A 13,753-nucleotide genomic window follows, 5' to 3' on the forward strand; every position below is an offset into this window, starting at 1 on the left:
ATCTGACACCATTAATCGCATAACCAGAGCACAAGGACGGACTGGCCTCTCGAGCAAATGGAAAATTGTTATACGCCTCATTTTCCAGCGACTGCGAGAAGCCTGCTTATTATATTTTGATTATTTTTGGCACGCGTGTTGCTTGGCGGTTCTGCGAGCTGTAAACAAATTCCTAAATACGCAGACGTACTGGTCAAGAAGCCCAAGCCCAGGACCAGGCCCAGACCCAGACCCAGACCCAGGCCCTGTTGATGAGTGGGAATAGACATCATGGAGAGGGCCTGCTGCGCGAATCTTTGGTTGCATAATTTTTTCATTTTATTTTTGGGCTCGTTGGCCTGCTTTTGTCCATAATGAGATATCTCTATTCTCCTTTGTTTCTTTCCGTCAGTTTTTTTGTTGTCCATTGTGTTCGGCGGGGTGTGCGTGTGTGTGTGTGTGTGTTCTGTTGTTTTTGCATTTCGCTGAATGCCGCTGGGAAATTGGTACAGCTGAAAGGAACACAAGAAAAGAAGTGGAAATCCACGGAATGCCAATGATGGCGTCGAGGTGGTGGCCTTATTAATTAGACCGGCTCTCTTTTTTTTCCATCTGAGTACTCGTATATGAGCATATGAAAACATCTTCCATGGGGATACAACCCGAGTCAGTGCTGGCAAAATGTTATTTGCATTTGAATGGGCATAATCCAGAACGCAGGCAAGAGACTACGACCTAAAAATACTTTTAAAAAAATACGTAGAAAATCCGAGATCCAAGTAGGCAACTAGAAGTTGATCCAAAATTCAAGCGAATCAGTTTCTCCACTACGTGAAACATTTTTAATAGTCATCGGAGTATTTTTGATTTAGTAAGGCGATGTCCAAGCTGCCGAAAGAGTTTCCCCGCTTGCTCAGACCGGGTTCGGGTGTTCGGGATGAACTGAAGCAGAAGATAGAGGAATTCGAGGCCATGCAGATCGAGCGTACGCAGCTTGATCACGAAATCAGTTTGTTGCGCAAGCGGCAGAATGATGCTGAGGACCGTGTGGCGGAGGAACTGGCTGAGAACGAGTTCCAGAGCTGTCTGAGGGCAGAACAAGTCATGGAGCGCAGCTGTACAGATCTACCAAATATGTTTAATCAGCATCTAGGATGCATTGTCGACGAGTTGGCTGTTAAGTTTAAGCGAATGTTTTACCTTGATATCGACATAAGGAAGCTTACGGCATCTATCGAGAGCGATATTGCTGCGGACAATGAGAAGTTGAAGTCTTTTTAGAAAACAAGTGAGTGAATGCTGGAATTATCTACCAGACCACTCTCAATGTACCCTAAAATACTTATTTCCCATGCTTCCAAATCCCACTCAAACAAAAGTCAATCAAAGACCAAACTAAAACTTGCATTGCCTGAGAGCCCCAAGATGAATGTTCTCCGGCGATGTTGTGCTTTCTTATATAGTTTCTTCAAACAGGAACAGGACGAGGCAAACGAGCCAAGTATAAGTTATCTGCAATAAAACATTTTAATGAAATGATTTACATAGACTGGTAAGTGGAGAGCAAATGCAGTGAGCCAAAAGCCAGAAGTGTCTAGTTTAATTTACCTAGGAATTGGGCCAGAATAATTGTCATGAACTGAACTTTAAAAATTAAACAACATATCAAGCAGAAGGCAATCTTATAATTATCACTGAGTCGCAAGTCCGAAGTCTCGACGTTCATCAATAATAATTGCCCTAACTTCAAAGCTTGACTCAATATTTTCCAGCAGTCCGGAACTCGTTTGTCTTTATTATTTTCAATTGAAGCGCCAGACACACTTCATCCGAGCGTTTAAATATAGAACAAAGCCGTAATGAGACGTTATTAATATCAACTTGCGAGTTGTTTGGTGACAAGCCCCCAAGGCCCGCGAACAAAAAACATTATGCAAAAAAGTATAAAGCAAGAAAAAATGCTTAGATTGATCCCAACCCTTAACAAAACTCAACCGCCTCTTGTCCAGAAAACAAATGACGGTCCATTTTTTTTCGGGTGTTTCTAAGCCAACCATAAATGAAGCCTCCTTTCTTTTACAGACAACGATGGATTTTCGGCCCTTGAAGAACATGCCCGTAACTCGAGTAAATAAAACGAAAAAAGTATATTAAAAAAGCGACTGTAGGGCGTAATAAAAAGCACGAGTCCCCTGTCAATGTTTCGTATTTTTTTATAATTGCCTTAAACATATCTAGTGACAAAAATCAATATGATTCCCATTAAGCTTGTGTTTGTTTGTAATCTTAACCCTTCGGGCTGGTGTGTGGGTCATTCTTTCAGGAATCTACTAAATGACAATTTATTTTAATTAGAAAAACTCAAGCAGGAATTAAAATAGTCTGAATATATTTGTATTATTATAGTTAAATTTTACGTCATTTAAAGGCGTGTTCGAGATAAATACTGAAATTTGTGTGGGTCAACTGTGGGTTTCGGGCCTTTTCAATTTGCTTGCCAAGCAGAAAAGCAAAGCAAAGGCATTCAATAACACTGCCCGACAAAATCAAACTAATTTAAATAATCATTTTTTTCTATGGCTGAACTTTTTGGATAATGTTTTAAGACTGGTAAGTATTTATATTTTTCTGACGATTTCTAAGACCCAAATCTTTTATCAAATATTGGGTTGGTTCCTTCAGAAAAAACCGTGTCGTGTAGTGTAATATACGGCCAGTCCCACAAAGACTTAGATAAGGAAATTTGCACCACAAAAAAAAGCTATCAGGCATGAAAAAAATAATAGGAGGACCAGGCCGTCGCAGACATAAATCAAATAAGATGCGGGAAAAAATGTGCAAATAGAAAAATCAAATAAATACAAATGAGTAAAAAGATGGGGAAAAAAAGGACAACGGTGAAACTAAATACTGAACACAAGATTCAATCAGGGAACTAAAACCCTGGCTTTATGTGTTTTCACATTAGAAGTTCTCCACTTTTCATAGAATTTTGGCTTCGGTGGCGCTGTTCGAGCCGCTCGCATGGAATGCAATTGATGTCTCTTTCATTCAGCGACTCACACAATGAATGATTCAGTGATTCACGATGATTCACTCAGTAATGTTAAGCATGGGCAATTACAAGTGCTCGGGGCACTGAAAGATAATGCGTACACAGGGACACGACTCTCGACTCGACTCCCTCTTTGCCTGGCCAAGCATATTGAATTCCCCGCTGCTAATTTACGTAATTGTGCAACATGGAACATACTTGTACTGCTGTGCAGAGAGAACTAATAGCCAGTCACACGTCTAATTGAAATAATTATGAATACTTGTACTCGTGTCTGTTCGCTGTCAGCGTGTGAATGGCTGCAGTTGCTTCCGGTTGCAGCGGCCTTGAAGACTGAGGGGAGACTGAGATTGATTTATTTTATGATATATATAAATAGCTATGGGAAGTATGAATAAATACTGTAACAATATAGTAACAATGACAAGTCCAGTTGACAAAACTTGGCAGCTGGCAGCATCCTCGGTTGCATCCTCAGATAATTAAATATTTATGTCGCTCGACGGTGGCTGTGGAGTTTGACGGGTTTTTAACACTACATAAATGTTATGAGAGCGCTGGAGCACAAATTAAGTCATAATGCATTTTGTGGCTACCATTAAAACGCGAACGGCTACTATATTGTAAGAGTCCGAGGTCAGCTGCAGGGCATAAAGGAGATTTCCTGCCACCAAATAATGGGGGACCATATAGTGGATTTCTGTGCTCATAAATCGACACTTCAAACGACGGTAAAAGGGATCGTAATGTGCAGGAACGCAAAATCAATTTGTTCATGAAATGTTTAATAAATTGCAACTAAGCTACGCTTGAGGCACACACGGGACACACGGGACGTATGAGTCATTTGAGTAGAGTAGAGAAATTAACACGCATACGACGGCACCTAATTTGTAACTAAATGGGTTGCGTTAATGCCGATTGGGGAGAGGGAGTAGCCAGGAGGAAAGCAACATGTTGTGTAGCTTAAATTGAAAATTACAAAAAACCCAAACGAACGGGCACGGCCAGAGAAACAAGAACAAGTCCCTGCTGGCATGCCACACTGCCTCAATGGTGCTACAAAAGAACGTGACGCGCAGACAGGGAGGAGCTTGGGTTGACGGCGACGCATATGAAAATTTTGCAAGACAATTTATTGCCGTGCTTAAGGAGCGTGCGTATGAAATAATATACAAGAAGAACAAACCTCGTGTAAGACCCAGGGCTATGAGCAGACTCTTCTGCAGAATATTAATGTGTTCTCTTAATAAACCCCGCTGAACCGAAAATGTACTATTGGGTTCAGTGTCTGGCGGTAAGTGGACAAGACCGAATGGGTACTTGTAGATTATTTGTGCCGTGAAACATTCTAGTTTGAACTCCTCTCTCGGCCATTGTTACAAATTTTTGATGGGAAGACAAAACGTTCGATTACACCAAAAAGTCAGAGTTTTCTGTGGAAGATACTTTTACTCATGTTACACAAACATCGCTAAAGTACAGCCAGACAACACAATCTTTTACATGTGTACAAGTCCCGGCACCGAGACGTTGATGTTTACAATTTATTTCGGCCGCAGGATATGCCTCACTTTTCAGAACCCCGAGAACAATGCATACAAATTTATGTACATACATATATGTATACATATGCATACATATTTGAGTGAAATTCTAAACTACATAATGCCAATGGAAACTGAAAACGTTGCACTTGGCAGGCAGCGATCCAGAAAGTGACGGAAGGAGCGGAAGGAGTTGTAGCCAGCGGGCAGACAGTAGACAAAAGCAGTCCGGGCAGTCCGGACACCGACTCGTACTGACCATCTCGGGACTAAGTCACGTCACGGAGCCTTCATTGTTTGCAGAAGTAAGTAAGTGTACATATGTACAATTTGGACGTGGAGGAGCTTCGTGGGAGATGCTGAGGATATCCATGCAGATGTGGCCCGTTTCTTGGGTTATTCTTTTGTTTTTTGCCTCGTTTTGTAATAAATGTGTAAGATTTTATGTATCAGAAGTGGCAGGGTAAACGGGGAAACCTTACGAGCACTTCTCTACCAGCAAAACTATCACACAACAGGGAGCATTTATTTTTTCACAATAAATAGAAATTCGAAGCAATCGAGCGCTGCAGTTTGCCCAAATTGAATTTGTTTTAGACATTGGAGCTTCGTTTGCGATTTAAAGGAGAGCACATACTGAAATGCAAAACAGATTGAGAGCTTCAAGTTTGAAAGATAGTTGAAACGTGAAACTTCCAATTTCATAAGTAGCAAATCTCAATTTATGTTCACCAAAGTCCATAAAACCCAAATGCGGACCTGGCACATAGGAGAAAGTATTTAATTTCTGTTTCATTGACCAATATCCAGAATGGATCAAACACGTAATTGCAAACACTTTAAGCCGCTGCCATATAAGAAGGCGAATGCGCAATATTACTTAGCAGTAAGCAGACGCGGGACATATGCAAATAACTGGCAAAAAAAACACAAAGGAAAGTACAAAAGTCAAGGAAAACTACAAGAAATAAAAAATGCTAATTTAATGTTATTCTTGCTGTTTGCTTTGTCCTTTTGGATTTTCCTGAGTATTTCATTTTTTATTCCGCTTCTTCAGTGTCTTTGCAGCGCTTTTATCTCTCGCTCTGCCGTTTCGGGCTTTGACACAAACAGGAAATGATTTATGAAGAAATGTTCGACGAAACTAATTTAAAAGTTTTCGCGCCCCATCCGAGCACCCATATGCGAATGAGGAAAATATGTATTTATTTCTGGGGAAACCTATACAAGGCGTGTATAGTCCTCCCTGCTAAAAGAAGGTTGATGCTAGCCGTCCCACAATTATCTTTGTACTCGATGTCGGTATTTGAATTTGTTTTCTGTACTCTATTCAATCAACTTATAATTTCACCATTGGAGATTTCACCATTTTCAATGCTCCTTTTCCCCTGCTTTCTGGGTGCCTGTGTGAAACTTTCGCTGTTTGAATATTTAAGTGAAGATTTTGAGTTCGCTCACGCTCACAAGAGCAATATTAAGGAGTTCCATTTGTTGAAATGGACTAACTCTGACCCCAGGCAGTCATTAACTAATTGCAAAATGAAGAAATTAATAAAAAATCAAAATCGCATTACACCACACACACGTATTCGGTAAAAAGCAGGCAATCAATTTGATTGTATTATATTGTATCCTAAGCGGGGCACTCCACCCCACTGCAGTCGCCCCATGACGCAAAACCTTGGGCCATAAATCTTGAGCGCATTTGTGGCGCTCCTTGCCTCCAGCTTCGTATCGGCCGCCTGCTAATCCAGCTCCGTTCACTGCAATTCGCCTGAGTGTCCTGCTGGGCACCGAGTGTTTGGTCATAGCACAATGTCCAAAATGCACACTGCAAAAATACTTCTAGCACAAAAGAACAAATTGATAAAAAAAATAAAAAAAAGGATTTGTCTTCGGTAGTGCTACGTCCTTCGAATGTCCTACCTGCAAGTATTCGTGGATTTGGCATAGATCCAACATTGAAAGACATAATTTTGTCTGTACCCAATCTTTAACCAATTGTCAAATGTATTTTTAGAACAGGTCCCCGAACACCTGAGCAAAAACACGTTCAAACCTCTCTTTATTAGAATTCTAGCTCGCAACAGAAAAGGGAAATAAAAGCCACTTTCGAATGCAGAGGAAAATTCAACTTATGATGTTGGACGGATGGGCAATCCGCCCGACTCCTCCACAGTTTGTTCACCCATGCGATGGCCATATGGCAACGTTGGGGCTCGGATAGCCCGGGTGCATTAAACATAAACGACTGTGGCCAGCGCTCAATTTGGAATGCAATTGGCTCAAATACCAAAAACGTATACAATGACAATGCAGCAAAAAAAAGGAAAATGAACTAGATTGTGGAGAAGAGCAGCGGGAGAGATGCCAAGAGAAATATTGAAAAGCTATGCACTACGAGTTGGGTGGGTTTTGAGAGATAGATTTGTCCGGATCACGTACACTTGAGAGTATGTTTTGCGGGTCTTATCAGTTATAACTGGCTATTGGGGGCACTCATTATGGGGCCACTTATGCGCAAATGCGTGACAAACGATGTGGGTCATACAAGGACCATGAGGAAACAAAGCTTAACCGACACACCAGACGCCAGTTCGCGATTGAAAAATTATTGAAAAGCACCTTGATACTAAATAACAAATATTTATTACAGGAGCTTGAACTTTCGAAAATATCATCACGTTTGCTTTGAAAATTAGGCAATGAGCACATCAAATAAACTAAGGATGAGAAATCTGTGTAGCCAATGCAAAGGAACAACAACAAGCAATCAAAACGGTAAACTGTACTGGGTAAAACAAACTGAGTGAAGCATTGTACCGTTGGTTTTCTCTTGTTCTGCATGCTTGTCTTTTGCATTTGCTAGTGAGCTTGAGAGCGAGAGAGCGTAAGCACATAAGAGCGTGCCTCGTTTCAGCAGAATGTGGGCGCATGGGCGTTGTTGTTGTTCCTGAGAGAGACGAGACAGTGCAATGCAGGCGTCGGTCGGACATGATCGGACAAGCACAAAAAGCAGGCAGGTAGAAAGAGCAGCTTTAGCACAGAGCAGGGCAATATCAACGAGCGACTATGAGAACAGTAAAATGAAAAATACATATGGATATAAATATGTACATATGCATGTATGCATGTACATATAAAATTTCTTGTTGCTACTCATGTGCTTATCACACTCTACAGCTCCCCCCAGCTCCCCAATATTGAAATCATTTTACTTCACCGGCAAAAGGACCTTCCAACGGACCTGCAAGCTAATTGCAAGGGATTTATCTGAGCCAACTTTCCGAGCTAGCTTGAACTCGCAGCTCAATCTCAGCCAGTTGATCTGCCCAGCCCAGAACTTTAAAATTAAACTTAGTCAGTACAACAATTTCATTTCCATTTTCCTTCAAATGCAAGTTAATAGAATTTTCATTTATTTTTCTAATGTAAACAAGGGAGTGCGGGTAGGGTCTGAGTGCTGGCATGGAAGTTGGAAGCGCGTTCGAAATCAAAGGAGGAAATGCACCAGAATTTCCAGCTAAATTTAATTACTCGCAGCAGTTGGACTCAATGAACTCAAACTCAGGCTCAGGCGCTGACTGCAAACCAAACGATGGAAATCTGCATAACGTCAAAGATGCGCCAGTTGCGGAGTGAACGGGTACTGGTGCAGGAGCCGGGCCGGCACGTCCTTGCCTCACTTCGGCTCATTTGTTTCTGCATATTTTACGGCGCAAGACTTCACGTTAACAGTGTCCCGCGGAGGGCTGAGCGGCGGAAAAACGGCGAAGCCAGCACAAGACGCAGGACATCCCGTAGTCATAACCATTGTAGTTGCTTTTGTGGCCCGAGCAAACAGACAGCTCGGCACTCTCTGTGCGATGCCCTAATGACCGCCTCTCCCGACGCACAGTGGGACTAGAATGAACCCCATGGCAAATCTTTACATATATCAAAAATCGAACACAGTTTTATTTTTTCGGATAAGTATAGACGGAAACCAGTGTGCACTTCAAAGCTACCACTTTTACCATACCACTTGAAGCATGGTTGAATGGGAATATTGTTTTGCATATTCATTGGTCAGCCTCCCACGGTCCATGTACCCCGCGCAGGGAATGGGGCATCGTTCGTACACTTGCTTTGAGCGTAAATATTTTAAGTACTTTAAACAATTCATTAATTTACATTTAGCTTTTTGGCTCGATGCTTCAAGAGCTGGCCATAGTTCGTGCCCTGCGTTAAGAAAAATGGGATCGTATTACGCAATTGCCCGATACAAGATGTGGGGAAACCGTAAGTACTGGGAAGGCTATTGGACAGAAGCAGCCGCAGTCTCTTAATGATCCAAATTAAGTAAACAAAGGCCAAAAGCTGCAGTATCTCTAGAGCTCATTAGAAATAATTTGTATGGTAAAACAGTCTACTCGTATCTTCTTATGTCTGTTATTCATACTCACATAACAGCCACATGCTCGGTCCAAAAAGCAAAATGTTCAATCAATTTCTAGAGCAATTTCAATTTTGAAACTGAGAGTGAGCACAAATTTCATTGGACCGTAGGTGTTTTTGCAAATGAAGCACAAAACACACATGTACATACACACATACATCATCATATGCACGGACTTAAAATTGAAATCCAAAAACTGATGGTCTTCAGTTGGAGATGAACTCTTAAACGCTGGCCGGTAATTGCCAAGAGCAACAATGCAGCCACAACAGGCCCCCACTTCGCTCTCTCTCTCTCTGTCTCTGGGTGTGCAATTTTCCCATTGAAGCAGCAGCCATCAGTGCTTCCTCCTCTCCTGCTGCTGCTAATTGCAACAACAATTCCAATGAACTAAACTGAATCTGAAAGCAAACTAGAAATACAAATGGAAAGGAAGATAAACTACAACTAGGACACAAGTCGAACGTAATGCTCGTATCTGGTGTGAGGCGGAAAAGGCGAAAAGCGGGGATCTGATGGGGGGATAACCAGATGGGCGCATTTCACAAATTATAATCGTCATTTGTCAGAGATGCACTACACTCTGACTACGAGCGGACTCGTACTCGGACTCGTACTCGGTCTTGGACAGTCCTTCACCCAGATTCCAGTGGCTGTGGTGGGAGACTGGGGCATTTCTGCCTTCGGATTTTTATTAACACAAAAGGCAGGGCTGGGCGCATAAAGGAAATTATCAATGCACTGGGGCAGACGAAAATTAGAACAATTAACAATTAATGGACGTTTATAAATGACTGCTTTCAACAGAGTTCACATTTTGATGATATTCTTATTTATTTATTTTATATTTCTAACGGATTTCTGGGACTTCATGCCCTACGCCTGCAACGTACACCGAAGAGCTCCAAGCCAGGACGACACTTTTGCATGGTGTCGAACAGCATTGGTCCGAAGGCGTCGCGCATGGTCACACTGAGATCTTCAATGTGACCAATGTCACAGCTGGCCATCAGCGGGCCAGTGGCAAGCAGATCCACACAAGGTGTTCCATGCACTAGCTGCTGGTTATATCTGGAGACTGCCACACAGAGACGTACCTGCTGGAGCTGCAGTAGCCAGGGTATCACCAATTGCCAGTTCGCCTGACTCCACTCCAAATCGTCGCCGTCGCTCTCCGACTGAAGATAGTTGCCTGGCATGGGATCGGTGTCCGGAAAGGGAACGAACTGCTGCAGTGAGCAATGAAAGCAAAAACTGAACAGGATAAAGAGCTTGAAACGGAGATAACTCATTGTAGAACAAATGTTGCTAAAATGCTCCATAGAATGGTTCCCGAGCGACTGTTTATGATAGGCTATGCCAGCAATATGCTATTATAAACTGCCAAACCACCGCGACTCATACGTGATACTCGTATATCTGGAAGTAGCAGGTTCCCCCTCTACTGCGCATCGGTCAGCACGAATGGAAACGGATCCGTTGGAACTGGAAGTAGAGTCGTAGAAGGTCTGGAGTTCAAAACTATGGGAATCTTTGTTGACACTTGCCGTGGAACTACTGTCGAACATTTGCTGCTCTTACTACTTACCCCTTTCACAATTTACGCTGCAGCTACTTCGTAATGTTTGTTATTTAATTTCAGTTTCAGCTTCGGGTAAGCTTCCTACGTGACTTTCGATTGCTTTTGAGTGCAGCACGTGTCGGCCACATCGACGGGTGCCTGTGGTTCATCTCAACGAGTAAATAGGTATGTACATATGTATGAATGTATGTACATACGTACATAAGCATATCGCTAACTGCAAATGACGTCTACTTTTGACGGTAAATTAAATTTAAAAATTCCATTCTAAATTTAAAAATGAGAGCGGGCACACGCTTTATAGGAATAATGGGATACTGGATAGGGAAACGGATACAGCGTAGACCAACAGCTGTTGCCTATGCAAACGGCACTACGAAAGAGCTGCCAAAATGGGAAAAGGTTCAAACGGCAAACGAGCCACGCAAAACACCGCACGGACATTTAAATTCTAATTTTTTAATACTAAAACATACACAACAAAAGCATCAAATATTGGGATTACGTTCCACCCATACATTGGACAGATTCCGGGGAATGGGCATGAAATATAGTCTACGCCCCCACAACCACCGCAAAAGGAAAAATGGAGCAGAGCTGGCCCTCTGCCGTGGCTGTTTTTTTGTGGGTCCAAAAACATATTACAGCAAACAATTTAAAAAATGTTTGCAAACAAATAGGAGCCAAGAGGGGCCAGAGGATGGGGATGACGGAAATGTTATCTAGGCAGCAAGACAATGGACACAAAACCGGATCTATTGTAGAAGGGACTGAACTTTTGTTATATGCAACTCTTAAAGTAGGAGTCCAGAATAAATGGAAACAACTACGTTTTTTTCTTCATCATAACAGCAGTAAGAAGCAGTAAGAATCCATTTATTAGCAGTACTCTTCGAATGAGTACCACTGTACCACAGACAGACTAGGGCCAAACAACAGTCAGCCAAGATAAAAGCCTTTGCCCTGACCACACTGAGTCTGCTCCCTGTTACTCATCGACTCCTTTCTAGATATTCTCTCCCTGCTTTAACCTTTCCGTTTCACTTAGTTAAGCAAAAACTCGAAATTTTTATTAGCTAAATGCATAAATGAATAGAAAATAGTGAAGCAAAACCAGAATGCATAGCAAGACCAAGACCAGGTGCCCGTCCTGTGGTTAGGACATTTTGCTGATTCGTGTGCAATTTTTCGGACTCCAAGGAACAATCTGTTGGTGTCAGCAGAAAGCATACCCTTTGGTCGCTTCCAGTTGTTTTCTAATATGTGTTATTAATATTGTTTTGTGAAATATGTAAAAATTATTTAACGTTTATTAGAACTAATAGGCGATATAGGAGCTTGCACCAAGCAGACCAGACCCTGGCTTGGAATGCAAACTTTTTGTGGTTTGAAAAACTCATCCAATTTTTAAAAGCTTTGCAATGGTTGAGGCATTAGGAAGTTTCAAAGCAAAATGGAGTTCCCTTACCCCCCCAACACAAGGCGGAAACTTTTTGCTACATATCAATTAACAAATAATATACAAGTTGACAAACAGAAAGCCCTGAAGGCAAAAACTATCTAAAAACTTGCACATGCGAAACTTGTTTCGCCCAAGCAAATCAGAAAGCCATCACCAAGAGTCCAAAAGTGGAGCGACAATGAAACCCCATTTGCAAATTCAGCCCAATGAAGAAGTGGAAGAGGTACATCCTGGTCCTGTGGATGGATGAGGAGGGGTATGGCTTCCAGGAAATTTTCTGCCTCGCCCACTTGAAAAGTAATTTATCTTTTTTGCGCCTCGTCCATTGGGTATGGGTATGAGCAACATGCAATTTGCATAAAACTTACTTGCATGCTGCTGCTGTTGTGCTGCCTTTGCACCCTTCGGCATTAAATCCACTTTGTTGCCAGGACCAACAGCTTGGATGTCGTCGCCGCTCGTTCCTCTTGTTAATTGCGAAACTGGCTAGCAAATAGGTTTCCAATAAGGCGAGCCTCTTTATAGTTACCCGTACATACGAGTATGTTTAGTTCTTTTGTTTAAATCACTTCCCTAATGACTTGCCATTGTTGGAGCATGAAAATTAAACAAATTTGTGTCAATTACCATCAAAAATGGCTACTCCACAGCATGAGAGTAGAAAGTATAGTATAAATATGTTAAGCAGCAGCTGGATGAAGGATAATCCATGTTCATAAGGGAAGAGTAGACATAACCATGGACTTGGAAGGAAACGAAAAATATTACGATCTGAAAGTTTCCACAAAAAATGCAACCGTTAATTATTAAAGGCACTCGCACTCGCACTACTCCGACTCCGACTCCGACTCTACCAGGCCTGGTATGCGGCTGCATATTTGTGAGCGTTCGTTCAACGTATTTTCAATTAACGGAACAACACTCGGCTGGCCATCCTGTCGCTGCCAATGCCCCTGCCCCCTGCCACTGCCGCGAACAGAACTTTGATTTGTTTAATTAAATTACACTCAGACAAAGGCCTTCAATCATTCACAGTTTTCCAATCACTCATTGGCTCAACTTCAGTCCAACTTCAGCCATAGTCAATACTCGTGGTCTGCGCTTGGGATAGAGTGTCCATGAATGAGTGGGTGTCCGTGTCCGTGTCCATGTCCGTGTTTGTGATTTAGAATCAAGCACTTGTCTCGCCATCCATGGTTTGAATACGCACTGTACATAGTTTGCTCGAGCACTAACTTGACCAAATGCAATGCTCGATTTCGTGTGTTTTTCTATTGACCCGCTTGAGTGGTGGTACGATGAATTGGGGCTGAATAGTAGCGTTAATTAAGGCAGGATAAACTTGAAGCAAAATAAGCAAACTACCAATGGAATCGAGGTTAAAGAACGTGTGCTTAAAGGTGAAATATCATAGAAACCTGTAAAAAAACGAAACCCTAATCAGGAGTTGTGCAACTACAACTACTTTTCAAACTTATTGAAAAAGCTTGCCATTTCTTTTAAATTTTCTCGGGGCAATTTGTGCGAGCTCATGGGTGTTTCCATTTCAAAATTAAATTTTCATCACCGCGGAAGCAAACAAAGAATGAAGAGGGATGCCGAGAAGACAGACAAAATGCATCGTGGCCTTGTTAAAAGTGGGTGGAAAATAAATGATTTGCTGTCTGCCACTAACGTATGCTGCGAAAAT

At 42.0% G+C, this 13,753-nt stretch overlaps 2 protein-coding genes across 2 annotated transcripts; one reads left to right on the top strand and one right to left on the bottom strand.

Moving 5' to 3' along the window:
• Positions 1 to 223: 223 nt before the first annotated feature.
• On the top strand, positions 224 to 1,260 carry LOC117584316. Its single transcript, XM_034273145.1, has one exon. The coding sequence runs from the start codon at positions 859 to 861 to the stop codon at positions 1,258 to 1,260; it is 402 nt and encodes a 133-aa protein (XP_034129036.1). The 5' UTR covers positions 224 to 858.
• An 8,574-nt stretch (positions 1,261 to 9,834) lies between these two features.
• LOC117584213 lies at positions 9,835 to 10,568 on the bottom strand. Its single transcript, XM_034272982.1, has one exon. It carries the CDS (start codon positions 10,339 to 10,341, stop codon positions 9,889 to 9,891), a length of 453 nt encoding a protein of 150 aa, XP_034128873.1. The 5' UTR covers positions 10,342 to 10,568; the 3' UTR covers positions 9,835 to 9,888.
• Between the last annotated feature and the right edge of the window lie 3,185 nt (positions 10,569 to 13,753).

The sequence above is a fragment of the Drosophila guanche genome, unplaced genomic scaffold (assembly GCF_900245975.1).
Source record: "Drosophila guanche unplaced genomic scaffold, DGUA_6, whole genome shotgun sequence".
NCBI classification, from domain to species: domain Eukaryota; kingdom Metazoa; phylum Arthropoda; class Insecta; order Diptera; family Drosophilidae; genus Drosophila; species Drosophila guanche.